Source organism: Erythrolamprus reginae, chromosome 6 (assembly GCF_031021105.1).
Source record: "Erythrolamprus reginae isolate rEryReg1 chromosome 6, rEryReg1.hap1, whole genome shotgun sequence".
NCBI lineage: Eukaryota > Metazoa > Chordata > Lepidosauria > Squamata > Dipsadidae > Erythrolamprus > Erythrolamprus reginae.
Window position 1 is genome coordinate 14,689,960 of NC_091955.1, and position 20,971 is coordinate 14,710,930.

General features: G+C 43.6%; 1 protein-coding gene across 1 annotated transcript in view; it reads left to right on the forward strand.

Annotated features, from left to right (window-relative positions):
• The window catches only part of SCUBE1 (signal peptide, CUB domain and EGF like domain containing 1), a 225,391-nt gene that overhangs the window by 149,211 nt on the left and 55,209 nt on the right, over nt 1–20,971 (forward strand). Inside the window, exon 9 of the mRNA XM_070755321.1 lies at nt 17,512–17,634. Coding sequence (XP_070611422.1) covers nt 17,512–17,634 — 123 coding nt within the window. The remainder of the gene's footprint in view (nt 1–17,511; nt 17,635–20,971) is intronic.

Consider the following 20,971-nt stretch of genomic DNA (forward strand, 5'->3'; position numbering starts at 1 on the left):
GTGGTGAAGGGAACATATATATGGAGGGCAGGGGTGAGTGGCGAGTGGCCAGAAGGGGTGAACAGAGACCGGGTAGGTGTGGGCAGGGCCAACCAAGGGTAGATTTTTCCGGTTCAGCAAATTGATTCAAATTGTCTCTACCAATTCACCCTAACTGGTCCGAACAATCGGTTTCCACCCTTGGGCATTTGTGGTCTGAGAATGTGCTCTTCCATTGACTTGTAGCCCCTTCCATCCAGTTCATCAGGAAAATGGACTTTTCTTGAAGGACCGTTTATAATCCGCTCTAGATATACAGTGGTACCTCGACATACGAGTTTAATTCGTTCCAGACCCGAGCTCATAAGTCGATCAACTCGCATCTCGAACGAATGCCTTTAGACTTTGTTTTTCGCGCCGAGATAACTGGAAGCAAGGAGATTCTTGCGCCACCTAGTGGAAGCTCAGCTCGTATCCCGAATTTGAGCTCGGGTGTCGAACAGAAATTTCGCTTGCGTCGCAGCTCATAACTTGGAATACTCGCATGTGGAGCAGCTCGTATCTAGAGGTACTATTATATGTGTACATGAATATAACTCAAAATAAATTATTGAGGCTGGGGGTAATTTGTTGAAAAGCAGGTATTCAGATGAAGAGAATATTCCATATTTTTATTTGGCTATACCGCAAGTCTTGGTAACTAGGGTCTTTGAAATAGGTGAGCCATAGTAGTGTGGTGGTTAGAAGGCAGTATTGCAGGTTAACTCTGCCCCACAGCCTGGAATTGACTCAGCCTGAAGTTGTTGGGGGCAATGTGCTGATGTTGTAAAGCACCTCGAGAGTGCTGTAAAACATTATGGAGAGGTATACAAGTCTAAGTGCTTTTGCTATTGCTAAAAGGAAGTTATAAGAATAATTTCCCTTTAAAATCTGAATGTAGTTTTTAACTAAGCTTTTCTTCAGCCCTAACAAGTTGCTAACAAGTGAAGCAATCTTCCTTGCTTTGCTAGCTAAGCGATCTTTTTTTTCACTGCTGCTCCCTCCGACAATCAGCTGGGCTTTTGAAGTTTAGAAGCCTTTTTTCAGCCCTAACGAGATGCTAACCAGTGAAGCGATCTTCCTTGCTTTGTTAGCAAGTGATCTTTTTTTTCAGCCCTAACAAGGTGCTAATGAGTAAAATAGTGCTACCTTACCAAGGCATTATAAAATGGTATTAAGACTTCACGTGATCTTGATTCTATCCCTCTGTTAATGCAGCATAGAACTGTGTGGGCTTTTTTGGCAACTCTAGACAGAAATTTTGTCAAACTGTTTGCCTCACAACAGATATACAGTGATCCCCCGGTTATTGCGTCCCCGACCATTGCGAACAGGGTAATTTGCGATTTTTGAACCCGGAAGTCAGAACACCATCTGCGCATGCGTGCCCTTTTTTTCTATGGGCACGCATGCGTAGATGGCGCTGGGCAGATCAGCTGCTGGGCGGCTTCCCTAGGTCTTCCCCCTCTTGGCGGGCATCAGCGAGGAGTTTCCCCACCGCCCACGCAAACTCCTCGCTGCTGCCGCTTCGCTCGGGCCGCTTCCCAGCTGAGTACTCAGCTGGGAAGCGGCCCGAGCGAACGGCTTGTCCGCAGCCTGCCTGCCCGCGCACCCGCGGCTCGCGCGCCCTTCTCCCGCCCACGCCGTTCGCTCGGGCCGCTTCCCAGCTCAGTACTCAGCTGGGAAGCGGCCCGAGCGAACGGCTTGTCCGCAGCCTGCCTGCCCGCGCGCCCGCGGCTCGCGCGCCCTTCTTCCGCCCACGCCGTTCGCTCGGGCCGCTTCCCAACTGAGCCCTCAACCCAAGCGCAGAAGTTCACCTTTGGCGCTTGGCTTGAGGGCTCAGTTGGGAAGGCGCGCGGGTGTTTTAAAACGTCCCCGCCGACAGGGGGGGCTCGCTAGCACCCCCCCTAACCCAGGTTGGGGGTTAGGGGGGGTGCTAGCGAGCCCCCCATGTCGGCGGGGACGTTTTAAAACACCCACGCAGCTTTCAAATGAGTCCCGAAGACAAACGTCAAACTTCCGCGTTTGTCTTCGGGACTCATTGGAAAGCCGCGCGGGTGTTTTAAAACGTCCCCGCCGACATGGGGGGATCGCTAGCACCCCCCCTAACCCGGGTTGGGGGTTCGGGGGGGGTGCTAGCGAGCCCCCCATGTCGGCGGGGACGTTTTAAAACACCCGTGCGCCTTCCCAACTGAGCCCTCAAGCCAAGCGCAGAAGTTCGCCTTTGGCGCTTGGCTTGAGGGCTCAGTTGGGAAGGCGCGCGGGTGTTTTAATACGTCCCCGCCGACATGGGGGGCTCGCTAGCACCCCCCCGAACCCCCAACCCGGGTTAGGGGGGGTGCTAGCGAGCCCCCCATGTCGGCGGCGACGTTTTAAAACAGCCGTGCCGCCCCCAATCTTCGGCTCCTCGCTAGCGCTGCGGAAGTAAAAACACCATCTGCACATGCGCAGATGGTGTTTTTACTTCCGCAGCGCTACTTCGCGAAAACCCGCTCGTTGCGGGGGTCCTGGAACGGAACCCTCGCAACGAGCGGGGGATCACTGTATTCCGAAAATTGCAAACAAACAAACAAACCCTTCTCCTGATCAAATTATCTAAGATTTGTTGCCTCTTCGTTCTCTGAAATACAAGCCTTCCTTTCTGGGAATCCAGACTATGTTCATTCACACTAATTAATATTTTAGGGTTAAAACTTTATTGAGATAAGCGAAGTGACTGTACCTTATTTCTATTATTATTATTATTATTATTATTATTATTATTATCATCATCATCATCATCATCATCATCATCATCATCATCACTGCTTTTCTAATGAATCTCAATAATCTCAATGGATTATTTTTTGAACCAAGACTTAGTTTGGGCTTTTCAATGCTTGGGGGAATGCTATCTTACTTCTTCTTGAGAATTCTTTCTCAATTCTGTAGGTTTACTATGGAGATCGAGAATTTTTAACTTTAGAATGCAACGACTTTCAATAATGTTTCAATAATTGATAATTTCAATCATCTCAAGAGTTTTCTGTTATTAAAACAGGGCATAATTAATTTTTTCAGGGTTACAGTTGGTATTGTATCATGTCTGGATGTTTGGTCGTAACTCGTGAACATTAATCGAGTCACTATGGGGCTCGATTAATGTGACCACTCAATTTTGTGACCATTTTTACAACAATTTGTTCAGTAAATCCTTAAGTGGGTATTGTTTTATCGCAAATCACAATCACATGACTGCACGACATGCATCTGGTCATAAATGCAAACTTTTGTGCACTTGAAGTAACAAGCTTTTTTGAAGTCTGTCACAACTTTGAATGGTTTTAAAGCTTTTTTGAAGACCATTGTAACTTTGAAAGGCTTTTAAGTGACCTATCATTAAAAAAGGACTGCCTGTAATATATATTTCGGCTTAATACTTTAATAAAACAATTGGAAATGTGAAACAAAAATGTATTGATAGTATATATATTTATTTCATCATCTCAGCGAATTTTGTACAACTTCTTTCAAAGGATACGTTTTACTATACGGTGGTACCTCAACCTAAGAACACCTCTACTTATGAACTTTTCTACATAAGAACCGGGTGTTCAATATTTTTTTGCCTCTTCTCAAGAACCATTTTCCACTTAGAAACCTGAGCCTTGGAAACTACTTAAAACGCAGGGAGAAACCTCCGTGGGGCCTCTCTAGGAATCTCCTGGGAGGAAACAGGGCCGGAAAATGCACGGAGAAGCCTCTTGTGAGGCTTCTCTAGGAATCTCCTAGGAAGAAACAGGGCTGGAAAAGGTGGGGAGAAGCCTCTGTGGGGCCTCTCTAGGAATCTCCTAGGAGGAAACAGGGCCGGGAAAGGTGGGGAGAAGCCTCTGTGAGGCCTCTCTAGGAATCTCCTAGGAGGAAACAGGGCCGGAAAAGGTGGGGAGAAGCCTCTGTGAGGCCTCTCTAGGAATCTCCTGGGAGGAAACAGGGCCGGAAAAGGTGGGGAGAAGCCTCTGTGAGGCCTCTCTAGGAATCTCCTGGGAGGAAACAGGGCCTGAAAAGGTAGGAAGAAGCCTCTGTGAGGCCTCTCTAGGAATCTCCTGGAAGGAAACTGGGCCGGAAAAGGCGAGGAGAAGCCCCCATGGGGTCTCTCTCGGAATCTCCTGGCAGGAAACAGGGCCGGAAAAGGTGGGGAGAAGCCTCTGTGAGGCCTCTCTAGGAATCTCCTGGGAAGAAACAGGGCCGGAAAAGGTGGGGAGAAGCCTCCATGGGGTCTCTCTCGTAATCTCCTGGCAGGAAACAGGGCCTCCGCCATCCCTGTGGTTTTCCCAGTCGCACGTATGATTTGCTTTTACATTGATTCCTATGAGAAAAATTGCTTCTTCTTACAAACGTTTCTACTTAAGAACCTGGTCACGGAACAAATTAAGTTCGTAAGCAGAGGTACCACTATACAGTAGAACCCCGACTTACGAGACTAATTGGTTCCGGAAGGAGGCTCGTAAGTCAGAACGCTCGTATGACGAAACATTGTTTCCCATAGGAAACAATGTAAAGTCAATTAATCCGTGCAACAACAAAAAAAACCGCTGCCGCCGAATACGGAAGTTAGCGTTCAGAGACAGCTGCGAAGCGGCGCGCGTGTTTTAAAACGTGGCAGCCGGCCTGGGGGGCTCGAGGGCTTCCCCCCAGCCCCCCAGGCCGGCTGTGACGTTTTAAAACACGCGCGCCGCTTTGCACCTGTCTCCTGAAGCCGAACGCAGTAAAAAAGCCGTTTGGCTACGGGGTGGATTCTCCCTTCTTAACCGGGCAGTTGCAGCTTCTTTCTGTTTAGCGCAGCGTTCGAGCGCTAAACAGAAAGAAGCTGCAACTGCCCGGTTAAGAAGGGAGAATCCACCCCGTAGCCAAACCGCTTTTTTACTGTTTAGCGCAGCGAACGCAGAAGTTAGCGTTCCGGCTTCAGAAGACAGCTGCGAAGTGGCGCGCGTGTTTTAAAACGTCAGAGCCGGCCTGGGGGGCTCGGGGGGAAGCCCCCGAGTCCCCCAGGCTGGCTGCCACGTTTTAAAACACGCGCGCCGCTTTGCAGCTGTCTTCTGAAACCGAACGCGGAAGTTAGCGTTCCGGCTTCAGGAGACAGCTGCGAAGTGGCGCGCGTGTTTTAAAAGGTTGCAGCCGGCCTGGGGGGCTTGCCAGCACCCCCCCCAGCACCCCAGGCCGGCTGCAACCTTTTAAAACACGCGGGATACGAGCGCCAAGGAGCTGTCTCCTGAAGCCGAGACAGCTCCTTGGCGCTCGTATCCCGAATGTGAGCTCGGGAGGCGAACAAAAATGTCGCCCCCCTCCCAGCTCTTATCTCGAGTAGCTCGTAAGTAGAGCTGCTCGTATGTCGAGGTTCCACTGTATATGAGCTCTTCTTAATTTTCTCATGTGTTAGTTAACCACGGAGGGATGGAGAGATTGCTTAACTGGAGGCCATTTTAAGCAGACAGTTCTTGTTCTTTCTGTATCATTGCCATGATCACCCAGCTCCATAATACACTGCCTACTTACCATTGTGCTTTCAGATGCAACAACAGCAACAACAAATGCCACTTGTATTTTCAAATTCTTGAGTGCATTGACTCTGTGTGCATGTGTGAAAGAGCTGGGACTGAAGAAAAGGTAGGTATAGAGACTCAACTTTGCAGAGTAGTTGTAAAGATGATTCTATGTCCTTATATAAAACAGCAAAACGATGAAAGAATGTAGAAAAAAATAAAATTTGGAAAAGAGACAGTCAGTAGAAGGGAATCCCAAAGGTGCTTTTTTCAAGAGGCAACTAGATTTTCAGTTTTTTCTTTGAAGATTTTTTTTTTTTAAAAAAATGATTTTTATTAAGTATAAACATTAAAAACATTGAAATAAGGACAAAAATATAAACAAGACAAAACAACACATTTTGCAAATATACATATCAATTTCTACAGTAAATTGTCTTAATGTTAAACTTTAATTTATATATAGTTCATATAAACTGTACTTATTTTACAGTTTTTATCTATTTACAGTGTCTATTGCTAAGTATATATATATATCCATTACATTCAAACTTATAAAATCCTATATTCATTTATTATTATTATTATTATTATTATTATTATTATTATTATTATTAAATTTGTATGCCGCCCCTCTCCGCAGACTCGGGGCGGCTCACAGCAACAATAGAAAACAATATAAAATACAAATCGAAAATTACAAAGTTAAAAACCCATAATTTAAAAAACATGCACACAACATACCATACATAAACTATATAGGCCTGGGAAAGACGTCTCAGTTCCCCCATGCCTGACAGCAGAGGTGGGTTTTAAGAAATTTTATAGGCTTTGTAGGTCATAACCAACAGGACTGTGGAGGTGGATGTGGGGGAAACATCCAAATGTCACAGGCCTGTTTTTCTGCCGACAGATTCGGCCAGTGAATTACCCTCTGAAGAAGGAAGTGTCGGTGGGATGGATGAGGGGGGCTTGGTAGACAAGCCCGGGAAGAAGCCAATCCTCCTTATCTTCGTTAGATTCTGATGAGGAAATAATGATAGACCCACGCATGCGTAGAACTATGCATAGGAGAGAACAGCTTCAAAAGTATTACAGAAGATAATTGAGTCCACCTGTGTTTGGGTAGGGTTCAAGTAATTAGGGCTGCTGTTAAATTGGCAGCGTGTCGGCCTCGCAGTGTGGAAGATTATCTGATCGCACTTGTTTGGACTGTGACTTGCTGTTTCACAACTGTGCTCAGAACTTTGTTTGGATTTCAGGACTTTGGGATCTAAATCATTGTGAGTTTTTACAACGTCTGAAAAGCAGTAGCTGTGACGAATTTCACAGTTACTGGTTTATCGCCTGGATTTCTCTCTTGCCTTCGTTATCTTACTGTATTCAAGTGTGCTTTGTTTGTACCAGAAATCCCTTTGAACTTAAAAAGGGAGTTTTGCTGCTCTTTTGTTTGGATAAAGAAACTCTAATTGCATTCTCTCGTGTGTGTGTGTGTCTGTCTGCTTTGGCTATATTTCCCTTTAATTGAAGGCTTGTGTCATAAGCCGACTGAACACCAGGAGGCGGAAGCAGACCCCAACTCAGAATTTCTGCCCCCCTCCAATCTGCATAAAAAGATCCCAAAGGGGGAGACACTTTGCAGCAAGTGTTCATTGTATGTATCCGGCCCAGGGGCCGTAGTTCGAGAACCCCTGATTTAGTGCAATATAAAAATGAAAATATTTTTTCTTCGTACCACCAACATTTTCGTGTGGACCACCAATGTCCACGGACCAGTCAGTGGGGACCACTGATTTAGATGGCATCAGACAACTAAATATTAAATATTAAGGTTGAGGCTCAGCAATTATACTGTTTGCCTTTTTATACTGCTTGACAGTGTATTAATGAGTTGTGCTAAATAGCATCTTGCTTAGATTTTAAACATATAGAACTTTATTTGATGAAGTCGGTGATATATTATGAATAGTTTCTTTTACTAAATATATCTATATATAGAATTTTTAATAGCTATATGATAGAATACCGTGTTTCTTCGAAAATAAGACACTGTCTTATATTTATTTTTGCTCCAAAAGTTATGCTATGTCTTATTTTCGGGGGGTGCCTTATATTTCTCAAATAAGATAAATTCACAGGCAGAAAAGCTGACACCCCCAAAGAAAGTGTACCGTGCGGTACACTGATTACGGTACGGTACCTGTCAGTATGGCACCCACACACACAAACGACGGCACTTATATGGTACAACAGTATACTCCCACTATTGCAGCTTCCGGCCACCAGAGGAACTACAGTCTACGCACTGTAGTGGAGACTGTAATGGCGGTGAGACAGCAGCAGACTTTGTCTGCTGTACTGGATGGTACAAAGTGATGGAAGGGGCCAGCAGGGGACGGCACATTATTACGGTACCGCTATGAACAGCTTTGAATGGTACTGTATGTTTTTCAACCATGCTGTATGTAAACTTGACTACGCCTTATTTTGGGGGGTGCCTTATATTAGCAAATTCTGCAAAACCTCTGACATGCCTTACTTTTGGGGTACGTCTTATTTTCAAGGAAACAGGGTATTAAAATTTAGATAAAAGAGATTTTATTATTCTTTGCATTGATGTAATGTAACTTTCTACAGTAAGACAGACAGGAAGAATTTTTATTTAGATTTTTAAGAATTGATAAAGTTGTATAAAATTAATAGAAAACTTTAGATGAGGAGAGATAAGAGCCTCCATTGAGGGATTAATAAGAAAAGAAAAGTTTATATATGATTGATTTTAAGCATTGTTGTTGTGTTTATAGCTATACAGTAATACCTCATGATACGAACTTAATTGGTGCAAGGAGGAGGTTCGTAAGACGAAAGGTTCGTAAGACGAAACATTGTTTCCCATAGGAAACAATGTAAAGTCAATTAATCCGTGTAACCAAACCCCCCCCCGCAAAAAAAACGGCTTTCGGCGACTACTGGGAAGCAGCGCGGCTGTTTTAAAAGGTCGCAGCCAGCCTGGGGGGCTTCCCAGCACCCCCCCCGAACCCCAAACCCGGATTCGGGGGGGTGCTGGGAAGCCCCCCAGGCCGGCTGTCATCTTTTAAAACAGCCGCGCCGCTTCCCAGCAGTCTCCGAACGCCGGTTCGTAACTCGAAAAAAGTTCGTAAGAAGAGGCAAAATTTTTCTGAACCCCGGGTTCATATCACGAGTTGTTCGTAAGACGAGGGGTTCGTATCTTGAGGTACCACTGTATATTGTTTTACTTTATGGTGGAGAAAATTAAAAAAAATCTTTTAAAAAATAGCATCTTGCAATAAAGATAAATTGTTAATGTCAGGTATTTAAGTCAGGCTGTTTGGTCTGTAATTTCCTAGATCTGTTCCCCCCACCCACCCACGTTTTTTTTTGAAGATGGGAACCATATCAGCTCTTTCCTAGTCCTCAGTGAATTCCCCAGTGTTGTAAGAACTTGGAAAGCTATATTCCAGTGGTTCTTGAGATCATGGCTGCCAATTCCTTCCAAACTCTTTAAGTGTAGTCTTTTGTCTTTCTTTCTTTTTACACATCTTTGACTGTGCCATGATGGCAGGTAGAAATTCAATGGGTACATAATTAGGGGCCTCTGACATGAATGTGTCCCACAACGTTGTGGGGCTTAGGGGGGAGGTGCACAATGAAGCAATTAACTTTAGAAGTTAACTGATAATTAGTGGAGTTAATCAAGAGGAAATGCAAGGAATAATTTTTCCGAGTTTCCTCAGGAATTGCAGGGTAGACAGTTTCCCATGAATGCAATTTGTGATGTTGCCTGTGGTCCTGGGATTCCCCCCCCCCCAATGCACAAGTGAAAATACCATTGAGTTTTGTCACTGTTTTCCTATTGCAGAAATGTGCCTTTGCCATGCCCACCATTTTGTTTGTGCTTCTGCAAATGTCTAACCCATATCCGTGCATTAGAATATACAGCATATGATTGGAGAAACCAGGGACAAGAATGCATATGTATGTTTATTTTTTTATTGCAAAAAGTTTTATTTATTTTTTCTCCATCACTCCATACATAAATCAATATACCTTAATGTATTCTAATATTACAGTGAAGTACATAGTTATACATTTTAATTGATCATTCATAAATTCTTTACAGTGATCCCCCGGGTATCGCGATCCCGATCATTGCGAACGGGCTAAATCGCGATTTTTCAACCCGGAAGTCAAAACACCATCTGTGCATGCGTGCCCTTTTTTTATGGCCACGCATGCGTAGATGGCGCCGGGCAGATCAGCTGCTGGGCGGCTTCCCTGGGTCTTCCCCCTCTTGCTGGCGGGAGGGCGAGAAGCCCCCCCCAGCACCCGCTCGCCCGCCGTTCGCTCGCTGCTCGCCCGGCCACCCGGGTTCGGGGGGGTGCTGGCAAGCCCCCCATGCCGGCGGCGACGTTTTAAAACAGCCGCCCGGCTTCCCAATGAGTCCCGAAGACAAACGCGGAAGTTCGCCTTTGACGTTTGTCTTCGGGACTCATTGGGAAGCCGGGCGGCTGTTTTAAAACGTCGCCGCCGGCATGGGGGGCTTCCTAGCAGCCCCCCAAACCCGGGTTGGGGGTCCGGGGGGTGCTGGCAAGCCCCCCATGCCGGCGGCGACGTTTTAAAACAGCCGCCCGGCTTCGTAACTGAGTCCCCTTCCCAGGAACCCCAATCTTCGGCTCCTCGCTAGCGCTGCGGAAGTAAAAACACCATCTGCGCATGCGCAGATGGTGTTTTTACTTCCGCAGCGCTACTTCGCGAAAACCCGATCATTGCTAGGGGTCCTGGAACGGAACCCTCGCAATGATCGGGGGATCACTGTATATGTATAAAACACTTTATTCTGGGTATATTTTAATAAAATAATACTGCTTCTAAAAAGAAAAAAAACTAATTTTGCCTTCTGGGATCTTCACCAATTTATTTTTTTTTTAAAATCTCCAAATTGAAAACTATTAGCTTAATTTACCATGATAGTTACCGTTAATTTTTTCTCTTGCCTTTTAATTTTAGGCTGTATTGCTTACTCACTTTTCTTAATCTTTGTTTTTCTTATCTCCTATTTTATCATAACTAAATGCCTCACAAGGATCAAAACTTCATTTATATAATTTTCTTAGGTTCTCATAATGCTTTTCATATTCATCATCATTACTTTATCTACGTTATTCCAAGTCATTTAATTCTTCCGATCTCCTCATAATGGATTTTTCAAATAATGTACATTTAAACCAATCTACCCTCTCTAATTCTTAGTTTTCTACATTTATACTAATAATATGTATGTTTGTTTTTAATTGATTTATTTAGTACATTTACATGGTCACCCACCCATGAAGAGCACTCTTGGCAGTGAACAAGATTAAAAACAGCACCAATTTCACAATTTATTAAAAAAAGACCAATTAAAAGAAATCTTAGTAACAAAACAAATACTCCTGCCCCTTTACCCAGTACAGTGGTACCTCTACTTACGAACTTAAATCGTTCCGTGGCCAGGTTCTTAAGTAGAAAAGTTTGTAAGAAGAAGCAATTTTCCCCATAGGAATCAATGTAAAAGCAAATAATGTGTGCGATTGGGGAAACCACAGAGAGGGTGGAGGCCCTGTTTCCTCCCAGGAGATTCCTAGAGAGGCCCCACAGAGGCTTCTCCCTGCCTTTTCCAGCCCTGTTTCCTCCCAGGAGATTCCCAAAGAGGCCCCATGGAGGCTTCTCTCCCTTTTCGGGTTACAGTTTCGGAGGCTTGGGTTTGTAAGTGGAACATGGTTCTTGTGAGAGGCGTGTGCGCATGCACGGTCAGGGGCTCACAATGTCTGCCGGGATAAAAATCATGTTAAAAAGTTAATATTCTATGTTTGTAATTGGAAATAGAAAAAGTTTGCCTCAAGTATTTTTGTCCCGCAAATATTTAAATATTTATTTTAAAAATTATAACTGCTTTTTTTCTGTATAACTATTGTTCTATTTTATTACTGAGGTATCAGTTAGTTTCACTCCAATAAACTAAGTTTTAGATGCTGAGGTGATAGGAATGATTCCCTTGGGTGCAGCATCTTGTAATAAATACAGAAATTGAAAATTTGGCTAAATTAAAAGAAAATGTAGAATGGAAAACACTTCTGTCAGAAACTAAGAGACTGCTAGGTTAGCTTCAGTATTTGCAGTTAAAGTTATTCATTTAAACTCACAGAGCTAACGATAAAAATGTAATTACTTTATAATTAACGGAGCCAGTTAGATCCAGGTTTTTGGTATGCTTCAGTTCATTTTAGACACTGTACAATAAACAATTTCTTCTGTTTTAAAATGCTGCGTGTTAAGAGCTGAAAGTGAAAAGAAGAATACGGAAGTTGACGGGGATTTATTGACATTTTAAGCTGACTCTTCCAATTCCTATTATTTGAAGATTACGCCATCCCCCAAGTGTGGCTCATAAGATGCAACCATCTCAGATAATCTATTTGATTGCCTTCAATATAACAGCGCTGATGTTAGCGTGGAAGGAACATAACGGCTGAATGCATTAAAAAACAAACAGCAATTCACATCTCTAATCCAGAATCCCAACTCATTTGGTTAATGATGTATGGAAAATGCAAAACATTATAATAATTACGCATTTGGCTTGATGGACATGCTTCCTTGATAAATTTAAAAACCAATAATCTCGCCCAGAGCTCAGCATCAAGATACTGTTCAGACAGCAGTTGGGGATATGTTTCCTCTAAGGAATTGCAATTTACCCTTTGGCAGAGGAAATACAGTATACCAATGCTGGAGATATTCTTGTGGAAATATTAAAAAGATGATTTAAAAAATAATATCCACTGAACATTTCAGAACAAACAGGAAAGATAGGAAGATTAGGAATATAATATACAGTAGTCCCTCGCTATATCGCGGTTCATCTACCGCGGCTTCACTTCATCGCGGGTTTTGAAGTCAGCGTTGGCACAGATACGGCACTTAGAAGTTTGGAAGGGCAGGACAAGCGCTCAGCTCATGCTCAGAGAGAAGCTTCATTTGAATCATTTCACCACACAAATAAGCGCTAGAATAATTCCAGCGGGACTCCCAATGTAAGCGAAACCCCAATTACGCACGAATGAAAAGAGCGCCATCTCTGTCACTTCTTCCTCGGAACTACGGCTAGGGGTCGGCCATTCCTTTTCCCCCCTCTTGAATGAAATGCGTGCAGAAATAGCGCCCCCCCTCCCCGCGCCCCCCGCTTTTCCGTTTGGCCAGGCAAGAGAGCCAACCAGCCCGCGGCTGGGCGAATGATGAGCGGGGCGGGGACTGAGCTCTGGCGGAGGCCTGTCCCCTCATTCAACCCGCCTCGCCAGTGCCGAGAAGGCAGTCTTTGGAGGCGCGCTTAGTGGTTGGCGGCGGCGGCGATGTGCTTGGGGTTGTAGAAAGAGCTCCTGGCAGCGCGTGAACGAGCGAGCGTGAGCAAAGAAAGGAACGCGACGCGGCGGGGATTTCTAGACTGGGCTCGAGGGCGGGAGAGGAAGTGCTGGGCGGGTGGAGGGGAAAAGGAAAAGAAAATAGAGAGAGACAGAAAAAAGAACCAGCCGGGGCAGCTCACCAGGGACTTTCCAGCCGAGGCAAGGCAAAAAAGACAACGTTTGGCCGAACTGCTGCAAAGAACAGCAGTGGGTCGGGAATGCTCGGGGGCCGCGATTCTTTTGCCCCCTCCCCTTCTTTTCCTCAGGCGCAGAGTAAGTAGTAGGGGGGGGAAGGTTAGCCGGCCCCTAAAGTCCTATCAGTCGATAAATTCCCCATCGCGGATTTCACCTATCGCGGCCAGGTCTGGAATGTAACACCCGCGATAGGTGAGGTCTTACTGTAATAGAACAGAATGAATAGAATAGAATAGAATAGAACAGAATTCTTTGTTGGCCAAGTGTGAGTAAACACACAAGGAATTTGTCTTTGGTGCATATACTCTCAGTGTATATAAAAGAAAAGATACATTTCTCAAGACACAATGATTGTCATAGGGTACAAATAAGTAATGAAATAATCAATATTAATATAAATTGTAACTATACAAGCAATACACTCATAAGTGGGAGGAGAAGGATGATAGGAATGATGAGAAGACTAATAGTAATAGTGATGCAGCCTTAGTGACAGTGGTGAGGGAATTATTTGTTTAGCAGAGTGATGGCATTCGGGAAAAACCGGTTCTTATGTCTGGTTGTCTTGGTGCACAGTGATCTATAGCATCGTTTTGAGGGTAGGAGTTGAAACAATTTTTTTATTTATTTGTTTTTATTAATTAATTAATTCATTCATTCATTCATTCATTTATTTTGTCATCTACGTATTGGTAGTATACAAAGATATAACAATGTTTATACACATGATATTGGTACCAATAATAGAGAAACATTAGGACAGGGACGGTAGGCACTCGGGGCACTTATGCACGCCCTTTTCTGACCTCTTAGGAATCAGGTGAGGTCAACAGTGGATAATTTATGTCTAGGAGGCGAGGGGTCAGTAAATATTTTCACGACCCCGTGCAGTATACAGGTCCTCAATAAAAGGCAGGTTGCCAGTAATTGTTTTTTTCTGCACAGGACAAAGGGAGGACAAAGCAGGAAAACTTTAGAAGAGTTAAAATGCCTAGCCAAGCAAAACATGAATGTACACAGCCCAAGAGATCTTTGAAGTCATCAATGTCATTGCCCTGCTTGCTTCGCATGGCATCTTGTCAGTCTGACCTCAACATGAGGAGAGAGAGTGAAATGTGGGCGGTTAGGTGTGGGTGGGTTTGAAACAGACTATCAGGAGCACTATGACTGTTAGGAGCACGAGTCCGCAGAGAGGGGCGACATACAAATCTAATAAATAATAATAATAATAATAATAATAATAATAATAATAATTATTATTATTATTATTATTATTATTATTATTATTATTATTATTATTATTATTATTATTATTATTATCGAAAATGAGCAAGCAAAACTACTGTGGGACTTCCGACTTCAGACTGACCGAATTCTGAAGCATAACACACCAGACAACCTGATTGTGGAGAAAAAGAAAGTACAGTGGTACCTCAAGATACGAACCCCTCGTCTTACGAACAACTCGTGATACGAACCCGGGGTTCAGAAAAAGTTTGCCTCTTCTTATGAACTTTTTTCGAGTTACGAACCGGCGTTCGGAGACTGCTGGGAAGCCACGCGGCTGTTTTAAAAGGTGACAGCCGGGCGGCGGGGCTTCCCAGAAGCCTCCCGAACAAAGTTCGTAAGAAGAGGCAAAATTTTGCTGAACCCCGGGTTCGGTTCGGGAGGTTGCTGGGAAGCCCCCCAGGCCGGCTGCGACCTTTTAAAACACCCGCGCCGCTTCCCAGCTGTCTCCCGAAGCCGAACGCGGCAGTTCGGCTTTAGCGTTTGGCTTCAGGAGACAGCTGGGAAGCGGTGCGGGTGTTTTAAAAGGTCGCAGCCGGCCTGGGGGGCTTGCCAGCACCCCCGAACCCCGAACCCGGGTTCGGGGGGTGCTGGGAAGCCCCCCAGGCCGGCTGTCACCTTTTAAAACAGCCGCGCGGCTTCCCAGCAGTCGCCAAAAGCCGTTTTTTTGGTTGCACGGATTAATTGAGTTTACATTGTTTCCTATGGGAAACAATGTTTCATCTTACGAACCTTTCGTCTTACGAACCTCCTCCTTGCACCAATTAAGTTCGTATCATGAGGTATTACTGTATGGATCATCGACGTCGCAATCCCAGGAGACAGCAGAATTGAGGAGAAGCAGCTAGAGAAATTAGTGAAATACGAAGATCTAAAAACCGAGCTGCAACGACTCTGGCATAAGCCAGTGAAAGTGGTCCCAGTGGTACTTGGCACGCTGGGCGCAGTGCCAAAGGATCTCAGCGGACATTTGAAAACCATCGGAATTGACAAAATCTCCATCTGTCAATTGCAAAAGGCCGCTTTACTGGGATCGGCAAACATAATTTGCCGTTACATCACCCAGTCCTAGGTGCTTGGGAAGCACCCGACTGGTGATGAAATACGAAATCCAGCATAGTGATCTCGTTTGCTGTGTTGTACTGTCATAATAATAATAATAATAATAATAATAATAATAATAATAATAATAATAATAATAATAATATCTAACTATGAGGAGCACTAGTCAAGAAAAAGGTCAGCCAAAGGAATGTGGAGATGGGAAAGGCGCCAACAGCCGGGTCTATTTCCAAAACAACTCGAGAATTGTCAATTGGACATTGACTGATAACAGGGGGATGGATAGGCAGGAGAAAAGGGAAAATGAATTTATTTATTATTTATTTATTTATTTAGATTTGTATGCCGCCCCTCTCCGCAGACTCATGGTTTTTCCCTGTGAAGCCAACAGATTCTGCCTGCTCTAATCTGGAACCACTTTATTCTCAACAAAATATACTCTTAGGAGAAAAAATAAACCAGGAGTCTTTCCTTGCTAATTAAATTAAGTGGGATGGAGGAGAGAAGGGCAAAGAATTTGGGCATGACCAAAGCCGGTGCAAAGATTAAAGATAAGGATTAAGCAAGAAAAGGTGCATAGTTTGGACAGAACAGTGGACAGACAGAAGAGCCCTTCACTCCTCCACTCAAAATAGAATACCCTATGAGACTAGACTTTCAATCCTGGGCCTAGAAAGTTTAGAACTAAGATGCCTTAAACAAGATCTAAGTATTGCCCACAAGATCATATGCTGCAACGTCCTGCCTGTCGGCGACTACTTCAGCTTCAACCACAACAACACGAGAGCACACAACAGATTTAAAATTAATATTAACCGCTCTGAACTTGACTGTAAAAAATATGACTTCAGTAACCGAGTTGTCGAAGCGTGGAACTCATTACCGGACTCCATAGTGTCATCCCCAAACCCCCAACACTTTACCCTTAGATTATCTACGGTTTACCTATCCAGATTCCTAAGAGGTCAGTAAGGGGCGAGTACAAGTGCACTATAGTGCCTTCCGTCCCCTGTCCTATTGCTCTCCTATATCTCCTATACCTTTCTTCTATTCCTATATCTCTTCTTCTATTCTTTCATTGATTTGTTCTATTACTATACCTTCTTTTTCTATTCTTTCTTAGATATATTTTACTATGAGTATCTCCTCTATAACGTTCATCATGTATTTTACTATGTGTATATAGATATATACCCACTAAAACCCTCATTGTGTATTGGACAAAATAAATAAATAAATAAATAATAAAATAAATAAAAATAAATGAAAGAATCAAGATTAAATCATGGAAAAGGTGAGAGAAGTTTCCGAGTAGCTAGGGAAGATTTTGAATAGAATAGAATAGAATTTTTATTGGCCAAGTGTGATTGGACACACAAGGAATTTGTCTCGGTGCATATGCTCTCAACGTACATAAAATAAAATATACATTTGTCAAGAATCATGTGGTACAACACTTAATGATTGTCATAGGGGTCAAATAAGCAATGAAGAAGCAATATTAATAAAAATCTTAGGATATAAGCAACAAGTTACAGTCATACATGCATTCTACACTGAAGGGACAGAAACACCTTGAAGTGAAAGATATTGATAGAAGGTTCAAATATATAAACTAATTGAAGAATTTTAACTCTGTGAGAAACATGAACACAGTGTATAAGCGGAAGTGATCTTTGCACAAACGTATCACGACTGCACAAATGCCGTTTATTTGCTTTGCTCAATTTATTTTGCACCATTGGGGAAAAGTTTATGTTAAACTGTGTTGTTGTTTTGCATAAATCCTCCGGTATGTTAAAATGTGGGTTTTTCCCCCTTCCACTGTGGACAGATATGGGAATCTTCATTCAAATGAAATTTTCATGTATCCCCAAATTTAGGATGATATATAGTATTCCTAGGTAATTTCTCCTAGAATTACAAGCCTGATCTTTTATTCTGGTTTCTTCACCTGCTGTTTTGGACAGATATAGACGAATGTCTGATGAACAATGGTGGCTGTGATCACTTCTGCCGGAACACAGTGGGAAGCTTTGAGTGCAGCTGCCAAAAGGGCTACAAATTACTAACGGATGAACGGACCTGCCAAGGTAATTGCTTAAATTAAATCTTAATTCTTTTCTTCTTACGTAGGGAGGGCATCAAGTGCCCATCAAAATGTTCCTGATTTTTGTTTTTATAAGGAGACACTAGAGCCAGAGGAAAAATAAAAAGGAAGGACTTTTTTTTTTTTAGAAATTACAAACAAAAGGATAAATTCTACTGGCCCCAAAGGTGCTTTTTTCAAGAGGCAATTGGACTTTCTCGGGTTTTTTAAATAAAAGACGTTTCACTTCTCATCCAAGAAGCTTCTTCAGCTCTGACTGGACAGTGGGGAATGGAAGGGTTTATATCGGAAGTGAAATGCTCCCATTTCAGCCATGCCTTTTGGTCGTCGGAGAGCCGGTCGCGAAGGCAGCGCGAGTCGAGACTCGGACGCCCAGATGCCGCCATTTGGGTTCTTTTACCCTCTGAGCAAGAAGATATGGAGCCTTCTTGACAGCTCTTCTTACTTCCAGACTCAAAGCACATGGGGAATAGATCTGGTGTAGCCCTTCTAGGATTGTTCCTTAAATATTTATTTAAAATATTTATTTAAAAGTATGCCACAAACTCTCCCAAGGTAACCTATAAAACAGAACTAACTTTGCATACTTTGGAAAACAATCTAATTTCATAGACATAGCAGGTATCAGGGTTCCAAGTAATAAATCCATTGCAAGCAAGACTCCGAGGCACTCGAGTTTCTCAGAGATTACTTTTATTGGAAACATGCTATTGGCCCATATCTGCTGAAAACCGACTCCGAAACTCCCCTGTTTTCATCTCATTAGAATAGAATAGAATAGAATAGAATTTTTATTGGCCAAGTGTGATTGGACACACAAGGAATTTATCTTGGTGCATATGCTCTCAGAGTACATAAAATAAAACATACATTTGTCAAGAATCATATGGTACAACACTTAATGATTGTCATAGGGGTCAAATAAGCAATGAAGAAGCAATATTAATAAAAATCTTAGGATATAAGCAACAAGTTACAGTCATACAGTCAACATGGGAGGAAATGGGTGAAAGGAATGATGAGAAAAACTAGTAGAATAGAAGTGCAGATTTAGTAGAAAGTCTGACAGTGTTGAGGGAATTATTTGTTTAGTAGAGTGATGGCGTTTGGAAAAAAAACTGTTCTTGTGTCTAGTTGTCTTGGTGTGCAGTGCTCTGTAGCGACGTTTTGAGGGTAGGAGTTGAAACAATTTGTGTCCAGGATGTGAGGGGTCAGTAAATTGTTCTGTCTGGGTCACTGCAGAAGCCAATACCAACCCAAAAAGAGAAGCCAGACACACTGGTAAAAGGCAAAGGCAGTTTTATAAAATTCAAGAAAAACACAGGTAACAGAAAATGTCCTTACAAACAGGAAAATGCTGTATCTTCAGATAGATTCACCAAGGCCAAAAGTCCATGCAGCAATACAGAATTCTTGCTGCCAAGCCAAGGCTGTAGATAGCAGACCTACACCTCCCACGGATCTTCCAAAGCTGCTGGGCCACAAGCCAGGAACAGAGAGGCCGAGAAACAAGACAGGATAACGCCACGCCAAGCTGATAACACTCCACATGGCTTCAAGGCCTTGCCTGCCTTTTAAACCCTGCTGATGAGGACCACACCCAAACCCAGCTGTTTCTAATTTAATGGTGAAAATGTCTCTTTAACTGCTCCTTTCGTTGCTCTGAACGTCGCTGTCTCATGTCAATGACAGCTTGTGCATCATCACCTAATGACTCCAAGCTACTGGCTGGGGAGAGCCCCCCCCCCCCGGGGCTCTCATGCTGTTCTCCTTCATCCCATTCCTGATTTTCCTCTCCCCCGTCCGACTGTTCAGCCCCCTCCTCTGCGCTGTCATCCTCCTCCGGGCATGGAGCCAGCAGAGACACAGCTGGTCCCTGAGCAGCCTCAGGCTGAATCACAACAGTAAATATTTTCCCCGCCCTCTTTTTGACTCGTGCAGTATACAGGTCCTCAATGGAAGGCAGGTTGGCAGCAATTGTTTTTTCTGCAGTTCTGATGATCCTCTGAAGTCTGTGTCGGTCCTGTTGGGTTGCAGCACCAAACCAGACAATTATAGAGGTGCAGATGACAGACTCAACGATTCCTCTGTAGAACTGTATCAGCAGCTCCTTGGGCAGTTTGAGCTCCCTGAGCTGGTGTAGAAAAAAAGTTTTTCTACTTTCTCAAAACGTGGTCGAATCATCATGTAGTGCAACAACCTGCTGGCATCACTCCGCCTTCTTCCAACCAGGTATGAGAATGTCCTTGGTTCCCAGGATAAAGTAGGTCAGCACTGCACCAGTTGGATTTGTCAGTACAGTGGTACCTCTACCTAAGAACGCCTCTACTTACGAACCTTTCTAGGTAAGAACTGGGTGCTTGCTGTTGTGCTATTTTTTGCACTCTGGAACTTCAAGAAGCTTCCCTGAACCCTCCGGTGTGCAAAAAACAGCACAATGGCAAAATGGAAGTGCGTTTTCCCAAACTTCTGGTTTAGAAACATAGAAGACTGACGGCAGAAAAAGACCTCATGGTCCATCTAGTCTGCCCTTATACTATTTCCTGTGTTTTATCTTAGGATGGATATATGTTTATCCCAGGCATGTTTAAATTCAGTTACTGTGGATTTACCAACCACGTCTGCTGGAAGTTTGTTCCAAGGATCTACTACTCTTTCAGTCAAATAATATTTCCTCACGTTGCTTTTGATCTTTCCCCCAACTAATTTCAGATTGTGTCCCCTTGTTCTTGTGTTCACTTTCCTATTAAAAACACTTCCCTCCTGGACCTTATTTAACCCTTTAACATATTTAAATGTTTCGATCATGCCCCCCCTTTTCCTTCTGTCCTCCAGACTATACAGATTGAGTTCATTAAGTCTTTCCTGATACGTTTTATGCTTAAGACCTTCCACCATTCTTGTAGCCCGTCTTTGGACCCGTTCAATTTTGTCAATATCTTTTTGTAGGTGAGGTCTCCAGAACTGAGCACAGTATTCCAAATGTGGTCTCACCAGCACTCTATATAAGGGGATCACAATCTCCCTCTTCCTGCTTGTAATACCTCTAGCTATGCAGCCAAGCAACCTACTTGCTTTTCCTACCTCCTGACCACACTGCTCACCCATTTTGAGACTGTCAGAAATCACTACCCCTAAATCCTTTTCTTCTGAAGTTTTTGCTAACACAGAACTGCCAATGCAATACTCAGATTGAGGATTCCTTTTCCCCAAGTGCATTATTTTACATTTGGTAGGTTTGTCCATTGGGCAATTTTTTTTGCCTCCGGGTCTTGAGGGAACATTCCCTGAAGTGTCCAGAGGGCAAAACGGCCTTTCCC